Genomic DNA, 25257 nt, shown 5'->3' with positions numbered 1-25257 from the left:
AATTCTGCAGAAGCTTATTTGTTTTACTTATAGTCAGTGGAGGCTGGTGGCTCCGATTTCGGGGGGCTTTAAATCCAGACTGGGTTTCAGTCAGAACCAGCCAGAACTCTAAAGAAGTTATCCAAGGTGCTGGACCCTATCCTCCAAACAGGTTCAGCACCTCGGATAGCTCCTTTAGTGTTCTGGTTGGTTATGACCAAAACCCAGAATGGGTTTGTCACAGCCCCACCGAAATCAGAGCCACCAGCCTCCACTGCTTATAGTTTATACCACGCTTTCTTCAAGTAGCTCAGGGAGGCTTACATGGTTTCCCAAGCCATCACCCATTTTATCCTCAGAACACCCCTGTGTTCTGTTCTGTGTTAGGCTGAGAGAAACTGACTGGCCCAAGGTCACCCAGACCCAGTGGGCTTCAAGGCTGAGTGGGGATCTCCATGGCCATCAGCCCACACACTAACTACTGCACCACACTGGCTTTCTGGAAACATCAGTTTCTTTGGTCTGTATAGGAGAAAAGTGGACTGGGAGGAGAAGGTGGTTACTTAAATTGGGCAGGATCCAGACTTAATCGTACTTCAAATAGATGGTTGAAATAAGTCATGACTAACTTGATCCATTGATTTCAATGGGTCCGCTCTTAAGTATTACTATGTCTGGATCCAGCCCATTGAATTTTGGTGTTGTCAGGTTTACAAGGTGTGATTGCCCTGTTGTTTCAAAGTTGAAAGAATTAGGGGGGAGGCAGGTGTGATATTAGGGGGGAGGCAGGTGTGACTTTCTCAGACTTAGTCATACTTAGAGTAGACCCACTGAAATCGGTGGGACTTTAATTAGTTGTGGCTAATTAAACCCTTTGCTTGCAATGGGTCTGCTCTATGTATGACTAAGTCTGGATTCAGCCCTCTGTATTTAGGGAAACAAATGCATACAAGAAAGAAAGAAAAAGCAAGCAAGCAAGCAAGCAAGCAAAGATTTCTGAATGAATCTCCAGTTGCTTTAATATGATGGAGACTGCGCACAATGCTGAGATCACAAGTACACTTTAAGTGCAAACCTATGTAGGTCTATTCAGAAGTAAGCCCCGTTGAGTTCAATGAGGCTTGCTTCTGAGTAGGTATGTATGGGATTGCAGCCTCACTTGGACAAAACTGTTAGTTCCAAATAAAACAGTTTTAGAATTGGGAAGCCAAGTCTTTGATTGGCAGAATCCAGCAGGAAGTTCACCTCCATAGGACCAATTAGAATGAAAATGGAATATGGAGTCCGAAATCACACAAAGCAAACTATAATTTCTCTTGAATCCCCCCAAATCCTCCCCTCTATTGGCACAGTCCCAACGTGGTTATTTCAAAGCAAAATCCATAGGGAAGTTGTCCTGCAAAAAAAAGCTTCATTCAGCTGAAGGTCCCATTCGTTTCAATGGCACTTGCACAGCCCCCAGGATCAGCTTTCACTTTGAAAAAAAGCAATTCCTATCATCCGAGGGATGGTTTTCTTCCTAACTCCTTGTAACTAACTCTGAAAGGAACAAGGAGTTTGGAAACGTGTGTGCATGTAGAGTGATCAATAGAGTGTTTGAAATGTTATTTATCTCATTTCTCCGTTTATCATCTGTAACAGCATTGCTCATTTTCCAAGGTATTGGAGATCTACCGAGTTAATAAAGAAATATGCACACAACACAAACGAAACTGTAACGATTTTACACATTCTGTTATACCTTGGGGGGGGGGGATAGTTCTGCAACAAAGTTATTATATTACTCCAATCGATGAATAAACCGATAATGAACACAAATGGGAAAATGTGTTATGATTTAATGAAGTTGGGTGACCAGCAAATACAAAGATATAGGTAAGGGGGATACTGACCTGGTGTGGTCTTCTATGGGGGCCCGGAATAATGGAGATGGTGTGAGGTCCATTCACAAGGAAAATAATATCCAGAGGAAAGAATGATACAAAGGAAGGAAGGAGAGGAAGAGATAGAAAGAAACCAAGTGGGAGATTGACCACTGGGAACCACGATAAATACTACTGCTATTGCTACTGTTCTTGTCTACATTGTTCTCTTACATTGTGCTAGGCACTGTACATTTTCTGCCCATTAAGTAATAGCAAACACAGCTGTTTGGGTTTTCCATCCCTAACATTTCATCTTGAACACTGTACATTTTCTGCCCATTAAGTAATAGCAAACACAGCTGTTTGGGTTTTCCATCCCTAACATTTCATCTTGAACACTGTACATTTTCTGCCCATTAAGTAATAGCAAACACAGCTGTTTGGGTTTTCCATCCCTAACATTTCATCTTGAACACCCAGGGCACAATCCAACAAGGTGTTCTTCTGTGCCAGTCCCACTGAAATTAACAGGACCTACGGGAGAGCTCAAGAGGACTTGCCACTGGATTGTGCCTCTTCACCTGGAAGTACATTCCATTGAGTTGGATCCAGGTTTAGTCATACTGAGAGGAGACCCATTGAAATCAAGGGGACTTCAGTTACCCATTGATTTTAATGGGCTTTACTCCAACTATGACTACGCCCGGATGCAGCTCATTGGAAATTAAAAGGAATTCCTTATAAGCAAATGTATTTAGGGATCCGGATGTATTAAAGTCCTTCCAATTTCCCTCTCCTAAAGAAGCCCTCTTCTGGTCCTCCCGCCCTCCAATCAACGCTGATATTCCTCACAGATCCAGAAAGCATTTCCCGCAAGGACCTGGGAGGAAGAGAGCACCACGGTTTAACCCGCATTGTTTCCCCGCAGCCTTCTCTCTCTGATCAGCACCCAGGCTCTTCCGAGCATATCCTAATCCTTTGACCGCGGCTCTGATCTCACGCAAAGTTCATCGGTGGAATCCGGCTCTTTGGCGCTCTTTTGACATAATGCAAGAGCCCTTGATCTGAAGCAAGGTGGAGACGGGACTCGGACTGCTCTCCCCCTACGGAATCCATAAAGAGCAAGAAGTTAACAGAAGAGGTTATTAATCCCTGGCATTCCACATTTTCTTTTATTAGGCGTCTTTTGTAAATAGATTGGCAGCACGATCCTACACAAGTCTACCCAAAAGTAAATATTGATTTAATTGGGGCTTACTTCCAGGTAAGTGGATACAGAATTGCAGGGTAAATATCTGTTCTCTCCCCTGGTCCAGTCTTCCCCCTTTTCTTTCATCCCCCACTTTCTTCTCCTTTTTTCTCCTGCTTTCCTTTTCCTCTTCCTTTCTCCCCCTTGCTTTCCCCTCTCAGATTCCTTCCTTCCTATCACATTTTCTTGGATGGATGGATGGAAAGGATCTCTTGGTTAAAATCTCATGAAAGGAAGGAAGCATGGAAGGAAGGAAAGAGAAAGAGAGAGAGAGAGAGAGAGAGAGAGAAAAGAAAGAAAGAAAGAAAGAAAGAAAGAAAGATCAGTGGCAAAATAAAGCGGGATGCTCTTGGCTCTTTGATCCTCCTTGTCGCCATTCATATTTAATGAAAGTCACCGTGTCGGTCTAATTGCACTACATAAAGGTTTACACTAGCAGACAGAGTAAAATAGCACCACTCGGGGCGGTGTTAAAACTCTGCTGGCGAATGAACGAGACAACGGCTCGGTGGATCTTCAGCTAAGCATCCTGTGCGAGCCTTTTCATCTTCCCCTCCAGTCGCCTGTCAGCTCTGTTCGCTTCCTGCGTCTTCCAAGCTGTTGTGATATTATTTGTAATTGAAGAATTCCGCCCAGTCTGACTTTCTCCTTAGCGTTTATCTGTTTTTGGGGCTGGTCACTTTCTCAATTCAACTGGCAACCCGAGAAAGGTAATTGACCGGGACTGCCATTTTTTAGCCTGAGCCGGACATTTCGTACTCCAGTGCCCTTTTGCATTTTAAAGAGGGCAGCCTTAGCCGCCCGGAGCCCGGAGCCTCTTTCTTTACAGGGCATCTCTAACCTCCGACGCCTTCCCATTCTAAATCAGCTGCCAAAGACTGTTCCATCCGGTTATTCTAAGGACTGCACTATCCGTACTACTGGCAACTTTTGCAATCCCTGGTTCCTCCCAACTCCCCCACTCCCGCCCTTCACAACTGAGCTTTAAATTGCCCCAAAGCAAACTGAACAAAAAACAGGATCAAATAAAGCATCCACACAATCCTCAAGCGGAAGCCTCAGTGAATCAGGCCGACGAAAAGGAAGTATATTTAACAATGCAATCCTGTGCACATCTTCATGGGAGTATGTCCTATTCAGTTCAGCAGGTCTTCTTCCCAGGTAAGTTTGTAGTAGCCTCCGTCGACTTCAGAACTATAAGTGCCGTTGATTTCGCTTAAACACTGAATCAGACCTTGGGAACTTCGAGGAAACGTCCTTTGATATACAAAATTACCAAATGTTTCTCAAAGGAAATCTGTTTGCCTACCCATCCATCCAAACATCCATCCAAGTTCTCCTTTCCTAAGCCAAACTATAGAATCTCCATCCCAGACATAACATCTATGATTACAGAAACCCATCCATGTAATGCAATCCACCACACGAGTTTTACTATCCATAATATCGCCCCATCTCCAGAGCAAAAAACGAACCAAATGTACACGCCAATATTCTTAGTATATATTTAAAAAGCATTCCTGTTTCAGGCAAATAGATTACTTGTAGATCGGCGGAAAGGGTGCAAGGGAGGCCTCTAAATACAAAGTTCCTGCTGGGTGTTCTATTGTTCTGTCTTCACTGGATATCTACCACAGGTTTGGAAAGTGACGTCTATTGTTCTCCTGTAGCCTCAAACGAGGAATTTAAACAAAACACACACAGGCACATACACACAGCTCCTTTCAGTCAACCCAAACCAGTCTCTTCAAACCATCTGTATTAGGTGCAATTCTTAGTACACGTCTGACAGAGGCAAAGTTAGCATCTTAGCCAGTTCGCTACTGCCCTTCGATGAAGAGGTGGTCATTTTGGCTCTATAAGCCAATCTGGATTTTCTACAGGAGTTTCTGAAATTGCGTTGGGCACAATCCATAGGGAAGTTAACCGGCGTTGAAATGAATGGGAGCTGCGCAAGAGCACAGGCAGGAAAATCTCCCGGCGGATTGTGCCCCTAATCTTTGCACAGACAGAAGAATTTCAGCGCACGAGCCAGACACCTAGGCAAGAGATGCCCACATTTCTTGCTGCTGCTGCGTTTTAAAGAGAATTTCCGGGTCTCCCGGATTTTTAGCCACTACTTTGGTGCTAGGTTTTCACGGTTGCTGGACTGCTCAAAATTTATACAAATGTCTCCTTAATTGGTAATCACAGATGCTTTAATTTAAGACCCCCAGCTATACAGTTTTCACATTAAGTTTTGATCTATTACAGTAAATCGTCTGAAATAATCAACTCTAGGGAGAGAGAGAGAGAGAGAGGGAGAGAGAGAAAAGGAGAGAGAGCGAGGGAGAGAGTTCTGAAAGATCACACATCATTTTCGTTTGAGAAATGATTTATCTCGGACGGTGCCATAAACAACACAACTCTCTCTCCCAAAGACACACACACATACAATGGGAAAAGGTCTGTTGCTGCTGCTGCTGCTGCTGACATGTTTATTGTAATAAATCAAGGGAGAGAGAGAAAGGAGGGAGAGAAAAGGTTCGAGTGTCTGTGTGTGTATGTATGTATGTATATATATATATATATATATATATATTCACACACACACATACACGCATACTATATATATATATATATATATATATGATGGGTATAAATATACACACCACCACGAGGTGAAGAGAAATGGGAGAAATGAAGATGGCTATTTGTCACATTTTACGACAATAACATTAATAACAAACAATAAATTTACATGGACATACAGACTGGGAGGCAAGACGGGATCTCCCGCTACTTACAATAAGTCCAGCCCTCGGCGTGGTTTCTTGCTTCCTGAGAAATGTTTTATTGCAGCTCTCTCTCTCTCTCTCTCTCTCTCTCTCTCTCACACACACATACTCTCTCTCACACACTCCTCTCTCTCTCTTCCCCCCCTACCTTGGAATAGGCTTATGAGTGTGCGTGTGCGTGTGTGTGCATGAGAGAGAGAGAGAGTTTTTTTTTAAAGGACAGTTGAATTTCACGTCAGACACAAGGAGACCATGTCTGCGATTTTCCTGACGAATACATATCTATTCTGCAACCTCTGCATTAATTATTTAATGAATCACGTGACTTGGGAAGGGGGGTAGGGGGTTCTCTTTCTCTCTTTCCTCTCCACAGAGAGGGCCGTTGTGACCTTCCACTGGAACGTTGGAACTGCATGTGTCTATACACACAGACACGCACACGTGTAACACACGCACACTTGTAACACATAAACACACACACACAGGTACATTAATCTTACACAAATATTTTGGGGGAATGTAACATGATGTAGCCACTATGAGTGCTTCCTTAGCAAGACACGTGTTACAAAGCAATATATCCATACGTTTAAACAGAAGGGGAAATGTACATCCTGTTTTTTCTTAAATACCCACTGGAGGCTGGTGGCCGCTATGTCAGTGGGGCAGTGAATCCGGTGTGAGTTTCAGTCAGAACCCATCAGAACTCTAAAACACCTATCCAAGGTCCTGAACCCATTTTGGAGATAGGGCTAAGCACCTTGGATAGCTCCTTTAGAGTTCTGACTGAAACCCAGACCGGATTCACTGCCCCACTGACATAGCGGCCACCAGCCTCCACTGTAAATACTATCGGGGTGGCTGACTTTTGTTAGTTCAGAGTACTTACAGAGATTACCAACATTTTCTAAAAGCTTCTTGGATAGTGTCTTATTCCCACGTGATCCTCAGTTTCCCTCTCCATGTCTCCTCTTGTTTATCTTCTATATGATCTTTATTTTCGACGTCTTTCTTCTCCTCCACCATTTCCCTCTCCTTACCCTTCAAGTCTACCACGTTCTCCCCTATTCTCTCAATCTTCTATGGAACGAACAGTAACAGCCGCGATCCTAGACAGGTCTACTCAGAAGTATATCCCATTGCATTCAATGGGGCTTACTCCCAGGTAAGTGGGTATAGGATTGTAGTCTAAGTATGCTAAGAGGTTTTGGGATTTGAAAAACTATTGGTTAGATTTAGTGCAAAGTCTATTAAATGGAATAATAATAGCGGTCGCCCTCACAGTAGTAGCAAATGTGAATCAGATTTAGGGTCTGGGATGAGCTGCCACGGTGCTGGGATCCATAATGGAAACGTGTAAACTAATGTTTAAACAGAGGAACCTCTTTTACTTCGGAAAAAGCTATGTAAGGAGCGATCTGTAAGCAACAAGACAATGAAAAACATACTCACATGTGCTTGTGCAAACATACCGAAACAATCCTGTTATATCTTATATGTAACAGTGGAGAATAAAAGGAAGGACAGTTTAGTTGTGAGCCTCAGTGTATGATTACGATTATTGTTGAAAACAGTGCCCCATGTTCTTATTTTTCAGGTGATAAAGGAACTCTGGCAACCCTTCTTCAAACAACAGAACTGATAAAGGGCCTGGGAGGCAGCGGCTTGCATAGACAGTAAAATCAAATCAGACAATGGCATGGTGGGATGGATAAAGGAGGTTGCGCTTGGAACTGAAGAAGAAGAAAGTGTGTATGCCTAATACACACGCTGATAATACTTTGATCACTGGGTTCTTTTTCTCTCCCTCCTGTTTATAAACGCCTTTGACAAATGTAAACCTCACAATACTTCTCTGCAGGAGAAAAGCATTTTAAACAGGAATTAATAAGAAATGAACAAACGTAATTCCAGGTTCCTGAGGGCTGTGGAACAAAAGGATAGGGACGGTTGGTAGGTAGGTAGGTAGGTTGGTTGGTTGGTTGGGTCAGTCCCTGAGAATAGATACCTACATCAAACCAGTTATATTGAAGAGACTATTTTATTTAAACAAAGAAACTAAGATTTGTGTTTGTTTGGTTTTGGTTTTAAAATATCATATTCCTGATGTAGAATTCTCAGCAAAGTTAATTTTTTTCACCATAATCGCTGTATTTTGGGATGGAAGTATAACCGAAACTGTGGCTCTAAGTAAGGTTGCGATTCAATGCTCGCTTATTTGGAAGCAAGTTCCAGGAAAATCTACCAGGACAAGTTTGCTAAGCAAAATAAAAAATAAAATAAAAATGTGTTTATTCGATCAGGATGCAAGTTGCACAAACCTTTGTTGGAAACATACCTCCAAGAAAGTTTCACTGGTTTTAATCAAACACAATTCCCAAGCAAGTCCCATTGATTTTCCCGTTTCATCCCATCCTAAATACTTTGCTCTGTGAAAGAAAATTTCATTGCAATCAATGGGACTTGCTTTCAGAGAAGCTGCTTGGGACCGATGCAACAAGGAGATAACAAAGAACAAAAGGGAAACTTCGCTGCAAGTGTTCAGTAGAGGTAAGAAAATGTGGTGGGATTTTTTGTCCCTTCGAACTCAACTGACTGATTAAAAAATACAGCGAGCGGAAACGAAATCCCCCCCCCATAAGATTTCAGTTTTTCAAGCTTCCTGGATTGCTTAAAGGCATTTGATAGATAGATAGATAGATAGATAGATAGACAGACAGACAGACAGACAGACAAACAGATAGGCAGGCAGACCTATAAAAATATGTCTGCCTTGGAGAGAAAAAAGATCAGGAGAAAAGGAAGAATGAAAAAGAAAACATGTCTATAATCCTTGGGTTGCAAAGGAAACAAAAATCCGTCTGCTTCTCCCCCCTCCTCGCTCTCCCGCTCTCTCTTTAAAAAAGAGTAACTTTGATTTAAAAAGATGTTTCTGTCTAGTATAGTTCAAAGGAAAGGAAGCGCCTCGCCTTGCCCTGGTAGGTGCGAGAAACCGAGAGGGTTTTTCTCTCTCAAGATAAAATGAACGTTTATATAGTGGGAAAGGCAGATTGATTTACGAATTTAAACACGCCGGTTTTATTGGGGATCATAAATCTGTCAGGGGGCTACCGATCAAACTGAGAACGCTCCTAAACTGCGCTCCTCGGCCAGCCAAACCTCCCCGCCTCTTTCTCTGTCGCTGAAAGGGACGTTTGCAAAGGAAAAGCCAGCGGGACTGAAACATAGATGGGGGAATGTGTGTGCATGGTTTGTGGGGGTACGTTTGGGGCAAATATTTCCAACCATATAGACACAAGGAGAGGAGAGAGAGAGAGAGAGAGAGAGAGAGATTACATACACTAATCACAGAAGTAATAATAAGTAGAAATGCACAGGCTTCCTCAATCGGGTTTCCTCCAGATGTATTTGACTACAACAACCATCATTCCCAGCCAGCATGGATGATGGGAGTTATAGTCCAACACATTTGGGCTGGGCACTGGGTTGGGGAAGGCTGAACTACCAATAAGTAGATTGAGGAAGAAGAGTGTGTCTTTGAGCATGTACAGACTGCCTTGTCCTGGCCACTATCTCAACAGCCTCATCCAGGCAGGCCTCAAATGACTCTGACCAGAGGAGCCCAGAGATGCAGGGCACAGACCAGGCCCAGGTGCTTGCACCCCACATAGCTGCAGATGGTGTTTTCACACATCCACTGCTGTGTGCCTTTCTTTGTATGAAAGGCAAACGTATAGTATATTGCGCTTGGACAAAGAACGTGATCCTCAGGAGAGAGAAAGAGGGAGGGAGAGGAAAACAAAAATACCAAGTGCATATACAATGGTCTATCTTTTATTGTTCATCTTTCCCTTCCATGCCTTTCCTCATGCATTCAGCTGTCCAACATCCATGGTTGTTCTTTTACCTTCAACCATTAAAAAGAAGAAGAAAATGTGGGTGGCAGAGGCAGAAATCTCTTTAAACCCAACTTTGTTATGATCCCCCTTAATTTGGAAACTAACCTTCCTTGTGGAGACATGTGTGTGTCTGTGTGTGGGGGTGTCCCTTGGCTGCTGATATTTAAAAAATGCTTTAAATGTACAAGCAAACATTTCAAAGGTGGGGACAAAAGATGTCCCTTTTGGTCAGCTGACACAGACCATCCACGAACCAGTTAAGCAGACCATGTGCATTGAAACTAATAGTACCACTGCCTTCACTTTAAATCTTTCTAAATGCCAGTACTCAGTACTCAGCTGAACTGATTTGGAGATGCCAATGAAATGTTCACATCATTCCTCAAGGATTAAATTTATGGCCTATTTTGTGGTTCACATCAACCCCCGCATTGATCTGAATGGTTGTGGGTCTCACTCAACCTTGTATGAGTCAGTATGCAGGTGGAAAGCGTATAAATACACCTATCGACATATTTATAATAGAATATATTAAGAAAAAGCCCTTCCTTAGCGTTGAGTTTCCTTTGCTTGGAAAGCCAGGTTCGTTCCTAAGTGCTGTGAGAAAGCTCATCAAAAGACTGCCTTTCCCTTGTGAAGAAGTTTGAGGGCCCTGAACGGTCCACAGTGTATTATATATATATATATATATATATATATATAATCTCTTTAAAAAATCATTACCTTTGATTTGCTAAAAAAAAGTCTTGAAATTTTACATCAAGAGAGAGAGAGAGAGCGAGAGAAGAAGAAGAAGAAAAAGAAAGAAACAAAGAAAGAAAGAAACAAAGAAACCTAATAACCAAAGAAAGACAAAAGACAGGCAAGGCAGCCATTTTAACGGGATAAAGATGCTGTCCTCCAGCCCATGCTTCCCAGCTAAGCAATAAACTTGTCTATCAAGAAACCCACCATCAGTGCCTTTTTCAACTAGGCTTGCTTATCCTTGGAGTTTTTGAACCTATCACAGTGCCGGGGTTGCTAACTGCAGTAGGACATTCGGGGGTATCCAATAAAAGGTCGGGGAGAATCTGAGGAAGAAGGTGTAGATAAATAAGACGCAGGAAGGAGAATATATTTCATGCCACGGTGTCCTCCCCCCCCCCCATACCACCACTTTCTTCTCAAGCACATCTAGGTGTCCTCTGAGTGAGTCAACCAACTTGGCAGCAATTCCCCAAAGTCAACCTGAACCCAACACACATCAAACACTGTCCATTGTTCTTCCAGGGAAAAGGAAAAGGGGAAAGGGATGGCCAAGCCATCATCGCGACCACGACCAGCACCGCCATCGCGGCTGGCTGCTACTACTACCATCACTACCGCCACCACCACTGCCGCTACTAATGCTGATTATAAAATAATACCCATGGTACTCTGTGACACAGGAATCGTACCTATTACAAATGAAATCCGAGTAGGCCAAAGTAGAATGTTTGCACATTAAATCGATCAACTGGCCAACCTCTTACACACCTCCTATTCATTTCAATGGGGGTTGCGCAAGAGCACTTCCCACTGGATTGCGCTCTTAATAAACTAGGTAACGAACAAAGACACAGCCATACCAAAAGAAGCCTCAGACAAGATAATTAGACTGGAGGAGACATATGCAAGAGGAGTTCAGTCAAACCCGCGCTCGCGCGCGCGCTCGCAAAGCTGTCGACTTTGGGGTTAGGAGGGCGTTTGGTTTTCATGTTTTGCCCAGGTTTTCACGTTGCCTGCAGAGTTTGCTTTAGCCCGCCCCTGTTTCTATGTGAGCAATGTTAGAAAGCACAATGTCCAGTCTTGAAAAGGTCAAGGGGTTTTGAGGGGTCATTCTGTAGCTGCAATACTAGGCTAATCGCTTAGAAAACGTGTCCCTTGGATGAACTCGATACTCACTCCGCACTTCGGCAGGGTCAAATTTTAACTCCCTTTTCGTTTAATATAACCCTTCCTCACCCTGAAATGCAGATAGATAGTTAGATAGATAGATAGATAGATAGATAGATAGATAGAATAGATGATAATCCGTCACGGACACCTCTGTTGGCGAACCTTCAGAAATCCACACAGCATCAAGAGATACACGAATGTTAACAGAAATTCTCTAATCACCTCTTTTTTAAATCTGCAGTTATCACATTCATCACACTGACTTCATATTATTCCCTGGGATAAGGAGTTCTAGAACAACAGTGTGGGGACGTCCCGCTTTTTCGAACTCATGCAGAAATAAAGACAGGAACGTCCTTTTAGAACAACCACCCATTTAATTCCAGCACCCCATCCTTTATTCCAGCCCATCCACATTATCTTACGATAACAGAAATCTTGCTTAGACAACTCAGCTATACAAACCACATTTAAAATAACAAACTAAATTCTGATTGCTTTAAAACACCCTTCTCTTATTAGCAATCTTAGCAATCTTTCTTTCTTTCCCCGCCTCTATAACTCTGGTGAAGTGAAGATAACAACACTGCCTCGACGAAAACCCATCTAAGGCTACAATTCTACGAACACCTACTTGGGAGTAAGAGCATTAAATAATTGGGTTTTAACTTCCAGTAAACATGCTGCATAGAATCGGGCTTCACAGGACATGATTTACATTTGAAGTTGTCCCCGCCCCCTCCATTCTTAAAAGCAAAGCAATATACAATTTCAAAAGAACAAGCCAAGCCTTTAGAAACGTTTTACCTTTTTAGCTTCCCACGATTTTTCTCCAGACGCTTAAAGGTGATGTTCATGTTTGGAGCAGATTCTTCCATTTTTTAAAAAAAGAAAAAATGTTCAACTTTTGTGTACGTGTGTGTGTATACTATTCTCTCTCTCTCTCTCTCTCTCTCTCTCTCTCTCTCCTTGAAGGTATCTTGAAAGATTCAAGGCTCCCGGTATTCTTTTTTTCCCAACAGAAGGTCCGCGGAGGTTTGCTGTTGAATAACAATAGGAAAAGGATAAGTATTTGAAGAAAAGAAATGATTAATGATTTTTTCAGTATAATTCTCACATTTTTCTCAGCTTCTGTCTGCTTTCAATGCTTGTGAACTTTTAGGGTCTATAGAAATCTCTGCCCTAAAATCTATTCACACTCTTCAGCTTTTATTTGGGTCTATAAAAGCTACAGTCCTACCAGCATAATCTTTTAAAGTTTTGTTTGGCATATGTAAGACCGGGAATGCCTTGGTGTAAACCTGAAAAGCCTGAAGATCTCTCCTTTAACACCACTGAAATCAATGAAGATTTAGCCAGTGTGGTCAGGATACTGCCCAGCCTTTGCAAAATTCAAACTTTCCCTATAAAAACATTTCTTCTCCCTCCAACCCTGCTCTTAATGGGGATATAAACACTGCTACACCCTCCTCCGTTTACTCATGCCTTCCTCCAGCTCTCACTGTCAAGTATTTTTTGTATACTACTATTATATTAAATAGTTTAATGCATTGGTTTCCTCGAGTATTGACCCACTAAAGGTTGTATAGGAAATATGGAGGAGAAATCAAAGATAGGTATTGCAAATTAATGTCACAAACATTTTATGTGCTGTGCTGTGTATGTGTGCAAGGCCTTCACATTTTACTTAAAAGTAAATTCCATTCATATCCATTTACTTCCAAGAAAGTATTCATGGGACTATAGTGCCATGGCTGCCTTTGATTTGTTCTGTGGTAGTCCTGTGAAAAGGCCACCAATTAAGTGAGGATTGGATTGTGTTCAGTGTTTGCTATCCACAAGCCACTTGCTTGTGGTTAGCCATTCTCCTGGTCTTAAGATATCTATCTGTCTGTCTGTCTGTCTATCTATCTATCTATCATCTGTCTATCATCTTATGTGGAAGGGGGGACTATACACACACTTGGACTGGATCCAGGCTTAGTTATGCTTAGAGTAGACCCAATGAAATCAATGAGACCTCCCAAATAACTTAAGTTCAACTGATTTCAAAGGATCTACTTTAGGCATGACTAAGTCTGGATCTAACCCATTAGGTTTGAAAATGGTGGATTGGGCCCTGCGTATTAACCCTATAGAGTTATATGATTTGATATTACAACAAAGCAGTACAATAACAGTGTTTGAATAATAGATAGAAACTGGTCTAAAGGAAGGTTACTGGAATATTTAACCCCTATGTGGAAATTACTTTCTCTGGGGCAATTCTAAGTGCAGAACTCAGAGGGATTTTCCCCCTACACAAGGTCAATTAAACTGAATGTGACCTCCATTTCTATGGAGCTTGTACAGGAGAACGTCCCCCTGGATTATACCCTAAGCCAGCGACCAAGTTAGGACCATGTTAGGGAGAGGAGATTTTTTAAAGGAGAAAATTATTATTTTGTTTGTATGGTTCCCCCACCCCATCCCACCACCCCACATATATAATTTGTAACTTAGAACTGGAATGCTATTTCATCCTAAACAATATTTTCGATACTTTGTATGAGAAAGAAAATGAAAATTAATACAAGAGCTATGGAGCACAAAAGAAGTCATTTGTCTTCTTGATTATCTATTTGCTTGTCAGAGTTTGAGCTATTGCAGCGGCTGGCTCTTTGTAATATAAAAATACACAGAAACCTGCAAACACCGAGAAACATCTGTGCAAAAATTATGGTCATTAAATGCATTAAATACCTTGAAGAAGGTAGCATTTGGGGGGGGGGGAAGAAAGAAAGAAAGAAAAAGAAAGGAAGACACATCTCTTGGTGAACGTATTGGTGCTTTATACTCTCAATATCAGGTAGAAATTTAACGACCCTACTACTATCTTTTGCACCAGTTTGGAAAGGAAAATGTAACCACATTAATGCATGCTTAGAGGAAATAAATCATCCCTTATAAGGCTTAGCTGTAGTTAAGGAGGATATACCCTATGGTCAAACATCTTTTGTTTCCATTAGGGGAGTGCAGGCTTGGATATTGACAACAATAAAAATCTGGTCGAATCTAAAAGGGGGCTGCAAACTATCAGAACAAAGGAACAGTGTCGCTGCTATTGCTGCTAACAGATATTCTGAAAAACACAGACAGCCGTATTCACAATAAATGTTTTATTTCGGATTTCTCTCCCCCACCCCAAACCCTCATCATAGTTTACTATATACATGTTCGTATGGATATCACACAAAACAAGAGGTAATTATACAGAACTATAAGAGGAGGGTATTGTCTCCCCCTCCCCAAAGTTCTCTGGAATCACACCATTTCGGAATGTCATATACAGGAGAAAGAGAGCGAGAGAGGGGGCGGGAGGAAGAGAGCATAGAAGGGGCATATTTCTTCCTCACCCTCACTTCCCAGGGGAATTCCCTGAAAATCCATCTTTATGCTCACATTCAGTTCAAAACTGGGAGTGAAGACAGTGGAGGAGCACCCTTATTTACAAAGGACCCCTCCCTTTTAATGGCCACGGGAACCCAGATGGCCTTAAGTTATAATCAACTTTATAGACTGAAATGTACAGCCCTTCCGTGCTTTCTAGATCTTCCAGGTTAGGTAATTAACCAGAAGTATTTTCCTTTTTTAAAAAATAATAAAATAAATTGCGTTGGTTGCTCATCTTTTTCTTTGTTATCTCTCCTCGATTTTGCCCCCTCATTAGCGCCCCTCCTTACTTGGAATATTACAATATTCACCATCCAACGAGGTCCTTAGAGGGCTTGGAGAATTTTATTTCCCCTTTCCAATCACTCTGCCACCTATAGCTGTATTAAACAGATGCCAGCCCTGTTCTGTAGCCTTGGGGAAGCGTCTGGCTTCAAACTGGGTTTTGTGTTTGGTGGAGAGTGGAAGAACTGGGCGTTGAAAAGAGGGATGCGAGAGAGAGTGAGAGAGAGAGAGAGAGGGAGGGAGGGAGAGGAGAGGAGAGGAGTCCAGTTCTCCTTAGGTGAAACCGGGCCTCATTTATTAAAGACGACTCTGGCTGTCGAGCTAATGGCTGGCATAAGGTCCTTCGTTTGTACGCGAGAGTAAACATGACAAATGGGCCCGAGTTTGGCTTGATTAAGGATGAAAAACGGATCCATCTTAGCCAAATCTGAAACCCCCTATCTCCTATAGAACAGAGAAGCTACCCCCAAACACAACCCTGCTTTCCGGCCAACAACGGAATAATCCCCCCTCCCCACTCATTCTCCTTTGTTTCCTCTCCCCTCATATAAATAGTGTCCCCACCCACCCCTCCTCCCTCCCCCCAACGCCCCTGTGTTTCTTCCTCAGGAACAGTAAAGCCACGACGCCTTCTTCCCTTCTATACATCAGTTCTTAGCACACACATTCACATTCACACGCGCGCGCACACGCACACACACAGCCTACACACAGAGAGACCACACTCAAAGGACGGTTATAGATTGGCGGTGGGGTTAGGGGTTGGTCCATTGGTTCGGTCCTGCTGGGGACCTCCTCCTCCCCCGCCTTGCACCGGCAGGTTTGCAGCAGAATTAGACCGGATCTTGGTATTGGGCAACTTGTGGTCTTTTTTCCATTTCATCCTCCTGTTTTGAAACCATATCTTGATCTGGCGCTCCGACAGGCAAAGGGAGTGGGCAATTTCCACCCTTCGCCTCCGGGTGAGGTAGCGATTGTAGTGAAATTCTTTCTCCAGCTCCAGCACTTGCTGCCGGGTATAGGCTGTTCTGGAACGCTTCGGCTCCCCTCCCGTGTAGTTGGGGTTGACTGAAGAAGTAAACACAAAAGAAGGAGGGGGAGATGAGAGCAAGGCATAGGGCGGGGGAAGAGAGTTGGAAACGTTGCTCTTCTGGCCCCCTTTAAGAAACCAGAACACTTGAAGAAACCCAAGGAAACTGTGACAGTCAATTGCAAAACAAAACCAATCCCAAACCGCAACTCACGCCACCCCCACCCCCCACACTCTACCAGTCAGTCCCGCTGAGTTTAACGGTACCTGATCCGATGTAAATATGCAGCCTAAAGCTCCAATATCTATTCACAGATTAGGGAGTAATTCCTATTGCACTAAGTGGGGCTTACGTACGAGTAAACATCCATAGGACTGGACTGCCCAAATGCAACCATTCCTGGGGGTGGATCCAGACCAAGGATCAGGACATTTTTAGAACTTTAAGAGTTATACATGTTCATTCTGACCCCTTTCACTTGCATATCTGCCTGACTCTTTCCTCTTTTCTCACCGTGGACACTTTTGCCAGGGTTTCCCATCGCCTCACATATCGTTTAACCTTCCTGTCTACCTTCTTGCTTCTCCCTCGGGCCTTGCAGAGCCCTAAAACATAAAGTCCATTCAAAGCTCAACGATATATTCCTGGCCCAAAAGGTCGCTGAAGTCCCGAAGCACTTAAACAGCTGTGCTTAAAAGTCAGCCTAGAGTAATTCCACTGATGCAATTGCAGTTACTTCAGAGGTTAGTGGGGCTGGGGAATCACAATGTTAGCTGAGAAAGGAAGAAAGCGACAGTGAGCAAGAGGGGGATGTATTAATTAAGCTATGGACCCCAACATCACAAAACAGCCCCGCACTCCAGCTTTTAAAACACCTAAATGTTACTTATGGGTAAATATAAGGAGAAGGGAGGGAAGGTGGGCTCTGTACATGCATGTGTCTCAAATCCCTAATAATACCACAGAATCTTACGTGTGAAATAGACCTACAACCCGATCTACACTACAGTTAAACCGAAGTGCTTGTTAAGCCAGCCCAAATAGGTCGAAATCGCTGGCGCTAAATAGGCAGAGATTCAAACACTCCGACTTAAGTGCCTTGTGGATCGAGCTGGTGAGTTAGCCAATGTTCGCCCACATGTACTGAAGACTTGACTGTACACCCCAAAGTTCTATAAAGTTTTACCCACATGTAAGGGGTACCCCTCGATCCTGAACACCCTTTTCTTGGAAGGCATTTCCACTGAAACCCATAAGACATCCTTCTAGGCAACGTGCTCTGAAGGGACGACCTGAAAAAACCTCGAAGAAAGACGAAGGAGAAGTTTCCTTGAACTCTACTTCGACGTAAATTAAGCCAAAATTAACAAGGAAAAGAAAAGAAAAAGATCCCATACCTCCTTAAAACTCTTCTTGATGAACGTTCTCAAGTGGAAGGAAGAAAAAGGAAGAAAGGAAGGAGGGAAGAAAGGAAGGAAGAAAAAGAAAGAAACTAGAGGAGGATGTTAACAGGGACTTCAAAGGCAGTTGGCCAAGAAGAGCAATAAAAATTTATGGAGGATGTAATTATAGCGCTCTGCAAACAGGGAGACCATAAATCTCCGAAGGGAATGGTTCTTTTACAACGGGGGCAATAAGCTTTTTTTTTTCTCTCCCAACAAGACTTTGAGGTGCAGGTTAGTATAAAGAGAACGGCACTTTAAGGTTCACTTACCCGTGCTAACATGAACCTTCTTCATCCAAGGATAAACTACCGGTTCTTTGCAAGAGGTCGGGCTTTGGTTGAGAGAGTTTTGGCTACAGGAGGGCGGTGGGCTTGGCGTGATGGATTCGCAAGTGTGGTTTGGTTCGGAGAGATGGTTTTGAAGTCCAGCTGGAGCATGGACATGCCGGCTCCTGGGAGATAGGACCGATGGTTGGTGCCCAGAGCTCTGACATGGAGCATAGGATGGTTGGTTACAGGCGGACCGCGCTGGGTACAACGGCTCGTGCTGGAAAGAGTTCTCCTCTCGCCTCTGGCCGCTGAAATATTCCGGAGAATGACTGGGAAGGTAATCGTGCTGGGAATATTCTTCGCATGGTGGGAATTTGGGGTCCACATAGTTGGAGTTGATCAAGAAAGAACTCATGGCCATTAATTTTGGAATTGCAAACGGCGCGCGCGCGCGCCGGCACGCACACTCTCTTTCACTCACACGCACACCCCAAAAATATACTAAAATTTATTCCTATTTTTTTCGCCCCCCCTCCCCTTCCCCCTTCTCCCTTCCTTCCCCTCCCCTTCTCACTCGTTTTCCTGTTTCACAGAGCCCTCCTACTTTGGCCGTCAACTGAACAAAGTTAGATGTCCATGTGACTCCAGGAACCAATGGAGAGATTGACTGGGATTCCCGGATAAGGAAATAATCAAGAAGGGGAAAGGAGGATTGCGGGAGGGGGGCGGGTAGTCTTTCCGTTGCCAGCACACATTCAACTTAGAAGCAAGTTGCATTGAAGTAAATTGGATTTCTTTAACATATAAATGAGTATAGAAGCTAAGTGGGATTCCACCGGACAGCCAAGGCTCTATTTTTCTCTCCCCCCACCCTTCATATATCAGTATTTACATAATTTCATACCCCCAAAATATTTGGTACACCGTAATGTCTCCATGATCAAGAAACCATACAATCCAAGTTCTCGTACTGAGTCCATCCACTGTGAAAATCATTGTCAATACTAAACACGTACAATTCCCCTTTCTGAGAGAAACGCTGCAAAGTCAACAAAGGAAAATAACAATACATTTAATCTCAACGAGCAGGAGAGTGAGAGGAAAAGAAACATCATCCCAGGTTTGATGTATTAATCTTTTAGCTGTGCTTAAATTTTGGCGATAGAGTTGAGTCAGCGGCACAGATAGATAGAGCTCGTTTGAGATCGATAGAAACATCATTAACTAATTCGGGTTACCATCCCTTTAAACGACCGTTAGCTTCTGGTTTAGACTGGTTCTTTTCCCCCTGGCCAGGAGTGGAAAATATGTAAGAACACTGAGACGGACGAGTGGTCAGTCCTAGAGTTAAACCTACCCGATGAATAATTAAAAAATGAATTAATTGGAGAAATCAATTAAAAAAACTACTGAAAAAAGGAAATACACAACGTATATTTATATCTTTCTTAACTATCTGAATGTCCATTTTCATTAGGATATAGGATACCATCCCCTTTTGTAAGCCTGCGGGGCAGGGACCTGCTTCTCCCATGTTCTGAGAAGCACCTTGCTGATGGTTGACAGTAAATAAATAATCTCAGAGTATTTTCTCCAAGCCCAGTATACAGAAAAGTGTAATTTCTATAAGTATACAAACATAGCGGAAAGAGTACGTTCTTTTTTCTCCCTGTGAATTTTCTTCGCAATGGAAGATAGCTGAGAATGCAGAATGCCTTCACTGGATGCTCACAGGGGTGTCTCCCCTGCCCCCCCCAAATAACATATGACATTAAAAAAAATTCAACACACGACATAACGGAATACTCTTCTTCAGAAAAGTCTTTAACGATTTAATTTCTCATTTTTCTCCCCTTCTTTTTCTCCTTCTTCTTCCTTTAAGGCTGCACTCCGTAGCGTTTGTGTCAACTACATATTCCCCTAGATGCGAATTTGTGACGCAGCTTCTTTTACACAAATTCGGATCTACAGGGTACATACAGAAGACAGAGAGACATTCTCCTTTGGCTAGAAAATCTTCTGGTTTGCTTACTGTGAAAATAAAAAGTGGCTGGCTGTGGGGGAAAATAAATCCATCTTTTCAGGATAAAGCACGTCTGGGAAGCTTTGCTTTCAACACTCCTTGGGAAATTGCATGGGATTGTTAGCCTGAATCTGTAGTACAATCCACTGTTGCATCTTCCTTCGCAAAAAAAAAAAGGGAAACACGGACAGAGGAATATAGTCCAAGAAACTTGGTAGGAAATGAACGAAGAGAGGGAGATAATTAGGTAACTAGGTGGACCAAAGAGTACATTAAGCAGGAAGAAATTCACTCCCAATCCAGTTCAGCAAGATTTATCATTTAATTAGAACTAAAATTCCTTTTCTTTTCTTTTTTGCACAATTTTGTTGCAATAAGGAAAAAATTTCAGATATCGGAAAAGTGTTTAGGCTTCTTTGGGTAACTTAAGATGGATAACATAGAAAGGAAAGTTGGGAGGGGGAAGATCTGAGAACAAATACAAAGGTAGATAGGAAAACAGGGTGTGGCTTTTTTCAACCGCAATTCGTTTACACCCCAGGGAACAGAATGGGGAGAAAAGGATCAAAGGAATTTCATTTCCAAAAAGGAGGATATAAAGCAATAAAATATGCATATTGTGTAAGAAATGGACCTTCTGTGGGAAGGAAAGGCAAGAACAGCACAGTTTTCTGTAGGCAGCTCTTAAGTGTGATGGTCTCAAAAAATAAGAGTGCTAGAATTCCTATTGTGATAAATCGATAGATAGATGATACATAGACAGACAAACACATAGTGACCCCAGTATTGTTTTAGGTTGCAATTCTATCCACACTTACCTGGGAGTAAGTCCTATTGAAGTCAATGGGCCTTACTGCCAAGTAGACATGCATAGGATTGCACTCACAATGTACGAATGAGGAAGCCTGACAGTTACACAGAATTCGTCATTATTTAGAATCATGTATTACTTTCTCACAGCAACAGGAACTGGGCTACCAGCGATGTCCCTCCCGGGATGAAATTGTTTCAGATTATGGCGATACTTATGGCCCTGTTTGTCAGGACTGTTTGTTTCTCCTTTAAATCAAATTTTCTCTATATACAAAGAAAAGTTTTAAAAATATTTACAGCACAATTCTATATATGTCTACTCAGAAGTAAGTTCCCCTGAGTTCAATGGGGCTTACTTCCCTGTAAGTGAGTATAGGATGACAGCTGAAGTTTGGGAGAGAAGGAGAGGAAACTGCTCATTGGAAACACACCTGCTTTGATACCTGGATCCCAAACAAGGCAAAAATACTTTGGAAGGCAGCTTGGCAATAAATGTTCACATTTACATTACCACTGCTTTTGTTTTTCATCCATCTTCTCAACAAACAAACAAATGAAATCCCAAAACAGGCACTTAAACATTTTTATTATCCCCTTCTTTCCCTTCCCCCAGCATTCAAATCCTTAGTATGACTGTGGTATTAATGAATGCCCCTACACTCATTTATCCACCAACAGATGTTGGTTAGATAAAAGACATGGCATTTGTGACTTAATTAAAATTGCCACATTAAGCCTGGGATTAAATGCCACTGACATCCAAAGATCTAACTTCCAGGTAAATCTGTTTAGGATCGGGTGGTCACATCCTTGAGGACCAAAGGCATTAATCCTGCCATACCCAACTCGTATCCTGAACCTAAATGTACTGTAGGTAGGAACTACTGATTTCAATGGGACTTACTTCCAAGTAAGTATATCCAAGTTTGCTGGCTTGAGTCATGTCCCAAAGGTTTGATCCAGCTAATAGTTATCTCAACTGAACCTAAGATGTCACTTTCTTTTTATAAAGTATGCTACACTCTTGTCTAAAACGTATTCGTCCCAATGATTATATATTGCCGGGAGGACAATAAAAGGAAATCTGAATCACAGCTAGAGATTTCCTGCCAAGAATAGAAAGAAGTTTGAGTCAAACCATACACTCTGAGGAATTGATTTCAATGGGGTTTACTTCCAAGTAAACATTCTTGGGCTACTTTCAGCCATGTTTGTAGAGAGTTATGCACCAACTCTGGGGGCCAGAAGAGGAAAGGAACGAAGCCCACCAAATACGAAGGTACACTAGTCACACCTTTGAAAAACCCGCTCTCTTATTTCTCCTGACCTGGTTCTCTTCCATATTTCATTTTTTCCTGTTCCATCTGTACTCTATGGAGGCCTGTCCCAAGACATAGGTTTTCCAGAAAATGAATAGCTAGGCCTATTCTGTCTTTTTTTGCTGATTTTAGAGTCACCGCCACTTTAAAAAATCCCTTGTACAAATAGACAAAGGGGGGAGGGGGTTCATCCCAGTATCACCAGCACCCCTAGCGTCTAGCAGAAATTTTCAGGTTTTTTCACTCTCTCAAAAAGTCTTCACCCCCCCCCCCCACACACACACAGGCGAGCCCGTGGCCCTGAAATCAAAAGACAAACTATGCCCCCCACTACCGAAACATACACCTCTCCCCACTCCTCCAAACCATCCGTGTTTTTTGTCACTTTCGATTACTCTAATAAAAATGCCTCAACTTTTCGGAAGTTTGGAAAGACAAATTTAGCCCAGGCGTCCCTCTGCATTTCAAAGAGACAAGTTAATGATGCTTTAGAACGATAGGGTTTCGTGGCAGATGGGACCACCATAGGACCCTGTTTGCATAGTACAATAAAGTTAAGTCAGATAGAAGAGGGACGGTTGGACAGTGTCTGCTGCCAAGGGGCAGCATTTTCAGAGTTCTGGGGGTCCCACAGAAGTTCCCCCACCATATATACACACACTAAGACAAAGCACCTGCCAGTACGTTATTATTCTCGCGTTTAAAGACCTAGACACAGAACTGTCAAATTCTTTTCTAATAGCCTTGGAGACCATCATGGAGCTAATACCGTTCATTTTAACGAGGGCTTGCGCAGGAGAACTTCCCCGTGGACTGTGTATTCCTCCCCCGATTCTAATTTAAGGAGCTCATCTGTACCACCGCCACCCTTGCAGCCATGAAAATGCCACGATGTTCAAGGCTGCCATTCTGCAGCAGTTTGACCTCTCAATGAGCTCCAAGAGACATCAATTAAGCTTACTCCCGAGGAAATGCGTTGAGGGAAAGAGTCGTTCTGCAGTCCCAGCACCCTTCTCCAGACAGCATGAGAGCCATGAGCCCGGAGGTCGTCTAGGACCCTAGGACCACCCCCACCCTCCTTTTTCGCAGTCCCCAAGGTACAAAATCTGAAATGTTAGTAATCCCTCTCCTCCCCCTCCCCCCCCCGTGCACGCAGTTAACAAAAACCATCCTCTCCAAAACAGGATACAAAATGCAGCCTGCTTTCCCAGCCAGTCTGCCCGCAACCACAATTTAAAAAAGCAACCCGCAATACCAACCGGATAATTGGAGCCTTCTGTCGTATCTTCCACTCCTCCATGCCAAAGATTATTTTTCCCCCGATAGGAAATCTCTCTCTCCCCCCGCTTTACTTTCTCCCCTCCCCTCCAGTATTTTAAGCCTACGGAATAACTGGCTACCAGCTTGCAGGAAGCCGTAGGCCTAACTGAGCGTTTTCGGTTCGGATACCCGCAAGTTTTCGTATTAGTCTCCATACTTTGTCAGTCTTTGTTAAACAGCTAGGCGTGTCCCAACCGTCTCCAACATTTTAATATTTGTTAGACGCGCTGACCTGAGTTTCACCCCACTCCGAGGCTCTCCCCCTTGCATTTTCTATAATACGCTTGCATAGTTCTCTCGGTCATATTGAATTTTACCCAGGTCATTACTTTGGGTGGGGAGGGGGGCACGACAAGGAATTTTAATGCAGACTTTCCTCTTATAGTGCCAGCGCCTTTTTCATTCCCTTTCTACATTTCTCCTTTGCGTATACACACTTATGCAAAAGAGAAGTGTACAAAGACTTTTAAGTACATATGTCTGCGTGCACGGGCACAGACACATTTTATACACACACACAAGAAAAATTTACGAATATGTGTATGTCAATGTGTGTGGATATGTGCATATATGTATGTCACACACAGTAATTATTCAACCGATATGTCATGCCTTTGGCTTTGCAAGCAAAACTTTTTTCGAAATTACAACTTAAAAGACACTCTGAGAACTAGGGGTGGGGATCGGGGTGGGGGACTAAAAGAACTGTACAGAAAGAAAAAACAGGAGGAAGGAAAGAAGGAAACTTTTCTAAATCCCCTTCCTTTTTACTCCATGAGGAAATTTGCAATATAGAAGCTTCAGTCAAAGGTTAGCTATGTTTATGTCATATATATTCTCTCCCCCTGCCCCCAAGATTAAACTAGCTCCAGAAGGAAGTTTACCGGAAGGAAAAGCTACCTTTGGAGACAGACACCAGAGGTGTAAACATAATTCATGGTAGGTGTAGCTTCAAGAATGTTATGGCTCGTGAATATTTGAGATTGCCAGCCCTGTATCGACTAGTATATTTTCTGAATTTAGCGCCTGTTCTACAGGTATACATAAAGGTATCTAGTTTGATGCCAGACCTGACACAGGTATAGTACGACAAGTCACTCCGAAGGCCGATTGGCATTAAATTATTGCGATGAGGGGCTAATTACCCTGATGGCCTTGTAAAAATAACTTGTAGAAATAACTGTTCCCTTTCATTTTCTCTATACACGGGATCTAAACGTTGTCCAATAGCAATGGAGACCCACTGGCTTCTCCCCTTGGGGCTGGGCTATAGTAGCAAATTGAATCTTAACCGGTAGGATACATGGGGTGTGTATTCTTAGCAAAGGAAGCGTATGCCTGAGCGTCATGAAACCATACCTGGATGGGTTTAACCTGCCGAAACAAACGGAGTAGTTATCTGTTTACACACACACACACACACACCTCCTTTTTATTGTACAAACCTCGAGTGGTGATGACTGTGCTTCAGAGATAAGTGAAGTAATTAAAGAAGCCTAGAGATGGATGTCCAAGTTACGCCCAAACGGTAGCCCATTTATAGTGATATTTTATAAATACCAAACAAAGCGTCCGCAATTCGTTGGGGTTAGCTTTAATCTCTTTCTGCACATGGACCCCTGCATATTTTCTTG

The 25257-nt window shown here is 42.8% G+C and overlaps 2 protein-coding genes across 12 annotated transcripts in view; both read right to left on the bottom strand.

Moving 5' to 3' along the window:
- HOXB3 (homeobox B3) overlaps positions 1 to 23919 on the bottom strand; it is a 55350-nt gene extending 31431 nt beyond the window's left edge. For 3 of the 11 annotated variants that reach the window (XM_084804830.1, XM_084804829.1, XM_084804828.1), the window contains exons 1-2: positions 23563 to 23918; positions 1872 to 12726 (exon numbers count right to left, since the gene is read on the bottom strand). The gene's annotated coding sequence lies outside the window, so the exon portion shown is untranslated. The other 8 variants (XM_084804835.1, XM_084804834.1, XM_084804836.1 and 5 more) reach the window with 5 other exon arrangements.
- HOXB4 (homeobox B4) lies at positions 12735 to 20060 on the bottom strand. The gene is made up of 2 exons (XM_084804841.1): positions 18149 to 20060; positions 12735 to 16471 (listed from the first exon to the last, which is right to left on the bottom strand). The coding sequence occupies exons 1-2, from the start codon at positions 18567 to 18569 to the stop codon at positions 16140 to 16142; spliced, it is 753 nt and encodes a 250-aa protein (XP_084660967.1). The 5' UTR covers positions 18570 to 20060; the 3' UTR covers positions 12735 to 16139.
- Positions 23920 to 25257: the final 1338 nt, after the last annotated feature.

This window comes from Heloderma suspectum, chromosome 6, assembly GCF_057233095.1.
Source record: "Heloderma suspectum isolate Gila_16-S chromosome 6, 16-S_ref, whole genome shotgun sequence".
Taxonomy (NCBI): Eukaryota; Metazoa; Chordata; class Lepidosauria; order Squamata; family Helodermatidae; genus Heloderma; species Heloderma suspectum.
This window is presented reverse-complemented; position numbering and strand designations above follow the sequence as displayed.